Consider the following 10,567-nt stretch of genomic DNA (forward strand, 5'->3'; position numbering starts at 1 on the left):
CCATCTACAAAGCTCTCCGAAGCCACCATTTCTTTCGGGCTTCCTTGCCCTGCTACCTCACTCCAATTTGCACCCTCCTCATCTTGAGAGTCCACAACAGATTCAACTTGGGTCTTCGACAACATACACTCTTCCTCCCACAAGCCCTTGAGTTCATCCTCTTCAACAACAACCTCTTTTCCAGCATCTTTCTGCTCAAAAATTCCAGCGTCTATATATGAACTATCACGATGTTCAACCTTCACCACACGAATGCCAATAACTTCCCGGCCACTAATTGTTTGGCCAATAAGTGCCAAGGCTGATTCAAGGGGAGAGCAAATGAGAATCCCAACATCCTTCTCTTTTGCTGGATTCTCCTCTTCAACTGAGTCCCCCTCTTTCTTCCAACCATCCCACCAATGTACGTGGCGCTTGAAGCATAGTTTTACATGGAACGTAAAACTGCCATAGAAGTTATAAGTTTTACCTTCTCCTTCTTCCTCCATCTCTGCTCAAGCCAATATGGCTTTGATACCAATTGTAAGGATTAGAAAGAACAGAGAAAACAAAAACAAAAACAGAAAAAGTAAACAACACATGATTTATCGTGGTTCGGCAAATATGTCTACATCCACACTCAAAGCAGGGAATAACATCTATTAATCAACTCTCTAAATACATGGGCTGCACACAGCCATTATATAATCATAATCAGCTATGAAATGAACAGTTGTGAGAACGCGAATGGTCATGTGACCGTTGGGCTTCACATTCCCAACACAAATTGCTATGACACGGGATGAATTCGTTGTCAAACAGAGTGACTTTGGTTAGTCTGCTATCCTCAAGTCGTTAATCAAAAGGATGAAATTGATATGACCAAATGGCTGATAAAGTTGTCACGTGGAGTCACATGTCTGAGATGAAGTCGCCGATCAAACTCGGTAAGTTTCAAATCGCTGATGTTAAAACCAGAGTCACCACCTTATGATGATCAAAATTTGATAAAAATCTCAAATCGTTGGTGTATATATTGGCTGTGTTCAAGTTGATCATAGGCAATTAAAGGCAAGTCGATTACAAATTGATCAAACGAAGTGATTAATAGCAATAGGTAACTCATCACCTTTTGGACGATTTTATTAAATGAGCCTGAATTAGGATACTAAGCAGTTCGACCACCTTCATTAAATGTCAATTCACAAACTTTAAATGACATTTTGTTTTATTTTCAAACCACTGGACATCTTCATTGAATCGAATCATGAGGCCTTCAAAATTTCCAAGTTGAAATTGCCTTATCACCTTCATCGATTGATAGCAAAGCTTCATGTATTAAATGATTTGAATTATATCGCCACCTTTATCGAATGTATCATTTTAAAATTGATCTTCAAACCATTAATTAAATGCTTCACATTTGCCTTTGAATTTTGTTCTTGAGCTCATACATGATCATTGAATACCTTCTAGAGTTGTATCGTGGAAATTCAAATTGTGTTGCTACACTTTGCATTGCATGTGCTCTTGTTCATTGTGGAATTGAATATTGAAATTGTTTTCAACAACTTGCATCACTAGGAGTAGTGATTAGCAATGCATGAGAAGTGCAATGCTTTCAAGAAGCAAGCAGCAGTGACATGAGGTGGCACTGCTTAAAAGAAGCAGTGACACTGAAAGACATTGCTTAAAAGAAGCAGTGGTACTGCTGCTAAACAGCAGAGGCACCAAAAGGCATTGTTTAAAAGCACAAGTGGCACCATTGAGAGGCAGCAGTGCTACCACTGAGAGGCAGCAGTGCTACCACTGAGAAGCAGTAGTGGCATCGTTTAGAAGGCTTATTTTCTATGTCTTAGTAAAAATTTTCATGATTTTTTGAAAATTTTCAATTTTTTTCGATTTTTAAAATTTTTAATTTTTTGTATTTTTTATTTTTTATTTTTTTTTGTATTTTTTAATTTTTAAATGTTTTTGGATGTTTTAATTTTTAATTTTTTTTTAGATTTTTTAATTTAAGAGGCACACACTTTAAATTATACGAAACTAAAACACCTAATTTATGACAACTAAGCTAAGAAAAGAGGACTCCCCATTTACAATAGGGCGATGTGTGAATACGTCACAACAATTCCAAGGTCCACAACAAGATCTAAAGAATGTAGAGAACCATTAGGCAAGAAAGGAGAATTCTAAACTCCAAGTGGGAGGGGACAAAGAGCAAGATTGTCATGGTTAAAAGTTAATATTTGTTTCTATAATTATTACATTTTGATGCTTTCTTACATTATTTCAATATTGTTGTCCTTATATTTGTCATGCTTATTATTCAAATCTTCAAATTGTTCCCAAGGTTAGAGCGGGATCTAATGAGTGTTTACACGTAGGTAATGAGCGCGTTGTCCAAGATCATTGCTAGCCAAAACCTGAAAATGGAAGAGTTTTTGAGAATTACCATAAATTGAGGGAAATCGCATGACAGTCAGGATCTAAATATCATTTTATGTTGTGTGGCCAACTTTCACCTGAGCCCAGTTCATACTTTGTCATATTTTAAACTTTCCATTTTTGGTGTCTGTTGCCCCCAAAATGATTAAATATCTCATCCTAGGCTTCATCATGTGGTGTAAATAATCATGTTGACCTTTTTCCCTTTCATTGATACGTTTTTCAAATTTCAAGACCTAACTCCCCACCATTTGAAAGTTATGCCATTTTTCGTCAGCCAAAGCAATATATTTGAAATATTTAAATTATTTTTCAAATAATAATTTAATATTTTAAATTATTTTCATATGTCTGATCTTTTGGTTCTTAAAAGGAAGTTCAAAAGCATCGGTTGCACTCTTCCCTGTTTCTACGCTGTGATCAATGGTTTTCTAAGGTCTAAAGGATAGTTCGTGAAGCTCAAGTTTAGAAATGCTCAATTTTTGAGCATTCTTAACCTCTTTTTTTAACCCTTGGCAAAAAAGGTTAGAAATGCTCACTTTTTGAGCATTTCTAACCCATATTTCTAACCTATCCCCAAAAGGTTAAGAATGTTCAAAATTTGAGCATTTCTAACCCCATTTCTTAACCTTTCGGGCCCCACTTTGTCAAGAAGGTTAAAAATGCTCAATTTTTGAGCATTCTTAACCTCTTATTGATTTTATCAAAGAAAGGAAAGATATTAAAGAAAAATAATAAATAAAAGAAGGATTCAGAGAGCAAGTTATGAGCGTTCATCAAAGCATTGAAAAAGAGAGGGAATCGCGTCAGATGTTGTAGTTGTGACTACTTTGATAGCCAATATACGTAACATGTTTGAATGTTGCAGAATGAGGAAGAATAGACAATATTCATGAGATGCTTGACAAGAATATCATGTATGTTGTAGGTTATGGATGCACAAAAAATGCATGTGAACCATTTGACAGAATTCCTCAAAGAAATGTGGTCTCATGGAATGCGATGAATATAGGATATGCATGAAATGGAGTTTGCGAGGAAGCTCTCAAAGTGTTTGGATTAATGCCACTCATAGGTGTTTAACTATTTGGAAGACCGCCTCAAGGAGATATGGAACACGTCACATGCAAATCATGGGATTCTTGACATGGCATGTGAACTCTTTGACAGAATATCGTGGCAGATAAGAATGCATCGGGGAAGCATAGGAAATGCGTTTGACAATGCATGTTAACTGTTTGGCATAAGTTCCTCAAAGAATACCAAGATTATCAGCAGTGCACATACACTATTTGGCGTCATCCCTCACAGTTATGTGGTCTCAAGGAATGATAATGTGACAAGGTGTGTGAACTAAACGTTGTTTCCAACAGAGATGGTCTTTGATATCATTTTTTTTATGTTGCTGCGAATTGTGGGAAATGTGGAATGCACAAACAACGCACATGAACTGTTTGACAATGCATGTGAACTATTTGACAACGCCTGTTAACAGTTGACAATGCACGTTAACTATTTTGCAGAATTCCCCAAAGGAGGTTGTGGTTTCAGCAATGCACTGTTTTGTGTCTACTTTCTCAAAGTCACGCGGTCTCAGGTGTTGGCTGCAAACAGAACACACCACACCGTTAGCATAATTCCTCATGGTCACGTGCTCATAGGGCATGGACAGGTGACAAGGCATGTGGACATCGCTTTCAGCAGGGTTAGTTTGTGACAGCTGCTGCAAGTCGTGAGAACTATGGAAATACAAACAACGCACGTGAATAATTTGATAGAATTCCTCAAAGTAACGTGGTCTCTTGGCATAATAATAAACACATTTTATTTTGATGACTTTTTCCAGCATCCTCCTTGCCAACGATAAGATAGAATGAATCAATCCTCGACATTATATCAAATAAGTAAAAGAAATTACATCTGCGGCTTTGGCGAATATGAGTGAAGATCATAAGGCATTGTGCTAGCACATAAACTTTTCCACATGGCATTTTGGGCATCGTGGTATGTGAGCCGTAAAGCATAGACAATATGCAAGCTATTCAATAAAATACTTCTCGCCAAATGTGGAGAGAAGAGTTTTACATGTCGAGGATCGGGAATGTTGAAATGGCTTAAAGTTGTGGACAAGCACTTATGTTTATACCAGAGAGAATGGCATCGTTTAAACCCTTGTAAGAATGGGAAAAGACATTGGTGAATGTGTCCACTTGGTGCTCATATATCACATAAAAATATGAGTTTAAGAGTATATGCAACAACTCAAATGATGTGGCTTATGTTCATCTCTTGAACATTTGTGCAGAATCAAGTATAAGAGTCAAGGTTCAAGTCGTGAGGAAATTGGCAAATGAATAAGATGAAGTTGGATAAGAACCTCATTGCAATCCTAACTTGAAAGTTTTATCTAAAGTTTTATGTTTCAAGATGATCTTTTGTAAAAGTGATTTAACTCACTTATTGTAACTAAAGGTTAGGAAGTTGACTTTTTCTATGCATAAGTGTGTAAGTTATTAACTCTTTGAAATTCACTTAGAAAAGAGTTAGTTATTAACCCAGGAATAAAGTTAGTTACTAAGGTGGTTATTCTGGGAAGCCTATAAATACAAGGCTATTTGTAATGTAAGGGGAGACTTTTTACAGAGGGAAAAACTCTGCTAGAATTGCAGGAGAAAATTGTAATGATATTTTGATTTGCACTATGTATAGAAAGGATTTTGGACTTGTATATTTCCAAAAGGATAATGAAGAATACGTCTTAGTTCATATGTTCTAAATGTATTCATGTGTTATCATTGCTAATTTCTCGTAAGTCAAATTGGTAGTCCATTAATGCATATGTGATTTGTACAATTGATGTGATGATGCACAAGCAACCTTTGGTATCTCAGTTTGAATGTGTTGAAGTGTCTTATCTCTTCGTATGTTGAGATTCGTCATTCTTCTTAATCTTCATCTCATGACTAAGCATATAACCTTATATACTCCCCTTGTAATTTGTTTTTAATGGTGATAAATCTCAGTTGATGGTCGTATGTCTATTGTTGGGGTTTCTATCTTTATTTCTTTTTAGTTTTATGTTTTCTCCTTTACGTACTTTCAGGTTAAAAGTACACAAAAATCCTAAATACCCCTATCATACGAGGGAGCTGCCCCTCTCAAACGCAGAGGAAGATCATGTTTCACAGAACGATCTCTCCAACTGTTGGGACGTTTGTCACTGCTCATCGGGCAAACAGGGTCAGTTTCAGGTAAATGATTGCAGTGACAAATCTATTTACTAACAAATATTTAATAGAGTTGAGTACTCCTATTCTTTATGAGATATATAATGATATGCATAGAAAAATGTTGTCTACATAAATATTCTTTGTATTATAAAATCTTTCTCTTTAATTTTTACATCATTAAACCAAACAAATATATAAAACTCCTAAATGATACTAAACTCAAATCTTTTACAATATTTAAAAATTAAAAATAGAAAACTAAATTAATTTATTCGGAACATGTGCAAACATTTAAAACAATTTTTGTTTAAAGAGTAAAAGAAAATATCTCACGTTATCGGTGGATTTTCAATGACGTTACTGAAAACAATAACTTCGACATGTTTATTTAAGGAATATATTTTGCCGTTGTAAATGTCAGTGTAGAATAGCTTTGAAAAATAAATGAATAAAGAAATAAATATATACAGTGGCTTTTAACTGGCAAAACAATAGTACACTTGAGATGTTCACCTAGAATGAATGCCAAACTCGGGACCTCCCCCATTGGATTAAACGGATATGAAATTATAGAAGAATAATTTCTTTCTAAACGAGCAACTTGCTTTGAAAAGTCTTACTCACACAGTCTATTTATGATCGAGCATGTGCAAAATCTTTCAAAGAATTGCAGAGCACTACACTCGAGATGTTGACATAGAAAAGTCTTACTCCCACTGGCCCCGGTGAATATAATAACTGTTTTTCATCGACCATGTGCAAAACTTTGCTCATAATTGAAGCATACTACACCGGAATCGCGATACCTAATCTTGTTATTTTGGCTCCTTTTCACATTGATCATGAATATTAGTACTCCTTGTGCCTCAACTCTAAATAGGTGCCTTGTTATAGTAGCGATTTGTAAGTTTGAGAGTCGTCGCGAAGATTTTGTGTAGGGATGTTCGTAACAGACATTGACAACTGATTGATTTAACGAAGGCTCTCATAGTGTATACTCCATCCACTGCAAGGCTTGAATATTGTAAGAATCTTTACTCTTCCTACGTACGCTGTGAAAAGTGACTTTTGTGTGCTATTTAGAATGGTCTGGACTAATTGCAGATTGATGTCTTACTGTTTGAAGTGATTTTTGTAGTGTTTTCTAATCATTTTTGGAAAGAGCGGAAATTTCAACTTTTGGTTAAACAATTGTTTTTCACGTTAGGGCTTGTTTTCCACGTTAAACTGAGGTACACAAAGATGTGCTTTTACATCCCCTCCATCTTCTCTTTTGTTTCTCATACTTTTAAATTTTTACTTCTAGTAGGATTTATATATTCGATTACAAGCTTTCCTAGGAGCTTGCACTATTCTAGACCATTAGCTCTCCTAGAATTTTCCAATTTTGCCAGATTCCACAAGCTTTCCCCGCATTCTTCCTCTTTGAATAACTCATTAAAAGATGTTATGTTTTTTTAGTATCGTTATCGTACAACACTCCTGTTCCGTCTGTACTTCGGAAATTAAACTGTCAAATCTCAAGGAATGCTTCTAAGAATGCTCCAAGCGTAAGTTTTAAGTCTACAATCCGTGGTGTTAATGGCCAATACAACTGCTGTAAGCGTCAGTTTAAGACTGTCAACGAATCCCCTTTTCTAATAGGTTCCCTATTTAGGCATACGATTTTTAGATCTTCCTCTATTTTTATCTCCATTTGTTTGATAAGAATGCACATGAAAATTTAGAGCAAGGAGACTATATTGATATACAAAGAACCAGAAAAAAAATACGCAGAAGTATAACGTCCATTTCTACTGGCATTTTCATAAAGATAGTAGTGTATTACAATAGAAACTACTGTCAACGAGAAAAAGAGAATAAAGGGAATTGAATAGGCTTTCCTATGAAAGAACTTAAATATGAGGCATGAAATTAAATTTACTTATTTCATTTTAGTTCTGTCCAATTTTAACTTTAAACCGTTACTGGGTTTGGTAGAGAATTTCACCACATTGTTTCTTTCAAGGCATAAAACTAATGGCTATCGTTTGAGCTGAGGCAGCTACATTCTTCAATAATCTAAATGTATTGCTTGTCCTCTAGTTATCCTACATTAATTATAGTTAAATAAATTTATGAAAATATTCCATTGATTTTAGAAAATACATGAATTTCAATTCTTTTATTTTAAAAAAAATGTGTATTTTTTAAAGAGTTTAAACATAAAGAAGAATTCAGAAAATAATAATACAATTCCATTTTCAATCATAAATTTAATTCATAATAAGGGACTCTTTCTTTGTAAACAAGATCAAGCTCTAGGCGATAACATCTCCTATTTCCTTTTCTCTTTCTTTGTAAACAGGATCAAGCACAAAGATGAGACGACCCTACCAAGGGACTCTTTAATGGTGATATTGGATTTTCTCACCCACACTAGAGCTATCCTTTGACTTAGCATGAAAATCTATTACATTTTTCTCTTCCACTATTAGAGAAGCCTGATTACACAACGTATGACCCAGGGACTAAGGTAGATATGAATCCTCTCTTCTCCGAAACTTTTGAATTAAGGTAATGAGATTTTAAGAAAGTTGTATTTTACTTAAAGTAATTTATAAAGGAAAATAAAATTCAAAATAATTTTGTTTGCGCCTCTAAATTAAAGCAAAATATGACGATGAAAATTGTATGATCATTCTTAGGAATACTAACTTCATACAGATCATACTGATGCTAATCTTAATCCCTGCTCACATTACGTAGCATGGTTTGGTTCACTTAAGTTAATTTTCGAGGCTGAAATTTGTGTCTGAAAACTGTACGCAGTTGAGGAGTTTTTCCGTAAAGAATTCGAGACATTCTCCAGAGATGGCAAAGGTTATGATCGGTAACAATCCTCAAGTGGACAAAGGGAATGCAAATTTTAATGGATTGTTTGAATGTTTTAAAAAAGGTGGCTTAACAGACTTTATACAGTGTCCCGAGTATATTTCTACACTTGATTTTTCTGCGCAGAACCTTCGATACAGAGAACCTCAAATACGCAATCCTGACTTTATCTTTATTCCCGACGACAAATGCCAGCTGCAACAATTTGTGTTTCTACTATTAAATGATATTTGGATGAATGGTCAAAGGTAATGTTTTGTAAAGAAGCAAGAATTTTTTTTTTTTTTTTTATCATTAACTGTTAAAAGCAATGTGAGTGAATCCCTACTGTGTAGGATAAAATGCCCATGGGAGATTCGTGTTCGATGTGGAGGGCACAGCTACGAGGGGCTTTCCTACACTGCGGACGCTCCTTTCGTGCTTATCGATCTTCAAAAGCTGAACAAAGTCACTGTGGACGAGAAATCAGAGACGGCCTGGGTAGAAGGAGGCGCCACGTTAGGTGAAGTTTATTCTGCTATAGCAGAAAGCTCGCCTGAGCTCGCGTTTCCTGCAGGAATTTGCCACACTGTGGGCTCCGGTGGTCATTTCGCAGGTGGGGGGCTGGGTTTTCTGTCGAGAAAGTACGGCCTTTCAGTTGACAATGTGTTGGACGCCCTCCTGATAAATGGGTCAGGGGAGATGGTGAATAGAATCCAAATGGGCGAAGATGTGTTTTGGGCCCTGAGAGGAGGCGGCGGTGGCAGCTGGGGAGTTGTTTGTGCCTGGAAAATCCGGTTGGTGGCGGTGCCTCCAGTTTTAACAGCCTTCAAAGTGTTGAAATATGGTACAGATACTGTCACGGAGACCGTGAACAGATGGCAATATGTTGCTCCCAAATTGGAGGACAACATCTTCATGCAAGTAAAGGTCGACTTTAACGAGAGAAAAGTAATCAGAGCCTTGTTCGAAGGAACATACCTTGGGTGTCAGAACGAGCTGGTGCATAAAATTGCGCAGAGCTTCCCAGAGCTTGAACTGGAGTCGGCAAATTGTGAAGAAATGAGTTGGATAAAGACAATTGCCTACTTCGAGAACAACATCCCAATCAGTGAATTAACTAACAGGTATTATTACAAGAAGAGCTACTTCAAAGTGAAGTCAGATTTCGCCAATGTCCCTCTTCCAGAGTCTGCGCTGAGAGAACTGTGGAGCAGAATGGCAAAAGAGCCGTGTGTGTATACAATTTTCTTTCCCTTGGGAGGGGAGATGGACAGGATACTCTCCGATGCGAGGCCGTTTCCTCAGCGAGCTGGGACATTGTTCAGCATACACTACAACATATCCTGGACTGAGAGTGGTGAAGATGATTACTACCTTAAGTGGATGAGGGATCTTTATAAATACATGGAACCTTATGTCTCCCATTGTCCCAGGGCTGCATACGTGAACTTTCTTGACCTTGATCTGGGCACTGGCCACGATTCCGTTGAAGAGGCCAGAGTTTGGGGTGAAAAGTATTTTGGTGCAAATTTCGATAGGCTTGTTGAAGCTAAAACGCAGGTGGATCCCGCTAACAACTTCAATAATCCTCAGAGCATTCCTCCTAGGTGTGATTATAATATTAAGAAATGTGTTGACATAAAAGGAAGCTCCTAAAAGCTATGATACCGTCAATTAGCTTTAAGCGCATTTAACTTTAAAGACTTTCTAATATTTATAATATTATCTTATCTTATTATATGCACATCCCAATGCACTTGAAATATAAATGTTAGAGTACTCTGATGTTGCTATTCTTCTTTAGATTGTCAATGATGTGTATAGATCGTGAACTTTGTATTGATGTATATAGATTCTTATATGTTTGAATTGTATAGTGCATTTAACTTTTCATTTCCTAGATATTATAGCCTTTAACATTATGATTATTTGTTAGGTATCTTCATATCTAAATTATCTCAATGTTAGATGATTTTCAGTTTGATTTAAGTGTGTACTTGTTATTTAATTAGAGATGAACAACATACTAAAAGGAATTGTGTTCTTATTTCCAT

At 36.1% G+C, this 10,567-nt stretch overlaps 1 protein-coding gene across 1 annotated transcript; it reads left to right on the forward strand.

Moving 5' to 3' along the window:
* Nucleotides 1–865: 865 nt before the first annotated feature.
* Nucleotides 866–10,169, forward strand: LOC131074750 (berberine bridge enzyme-like D-2). Its single transcript, XM_058011426.1, has 4 exons — nucleotides 866–926; nucleotides 3,951–4,132; nucleotides 8,469–8,779; nucleotides 8,867–10,169. Exons 1-4 carry the CDS (start codon nucleotides 866–868, stop codon nucleotides 10,167–10,169), a joined length of 1,857 nt encoding a protein of 618 aa, XP_057867409.1.
* The last annotated feature ends 398 nt before the right edge of the window (nucleotides 10,170–10,567 follow it).

The sequence above is a fragment of the Cryptomeria japonica genome, unplaced genomic scaffold (assembly GCF_030272615.1).
Source record: "Cryptomeria japonica unplaced genomic scaffold, Sugi_1.0 HiC_scaffold_252, whole genome shotgun sequence".
Taxonomy (NCBI): Eukaryota; Viridiplantae; Streptophyta; class Pinopsida; order Cupressales; family Cupressaceae; genus Cryptomeria; species Cryptomeria japonica.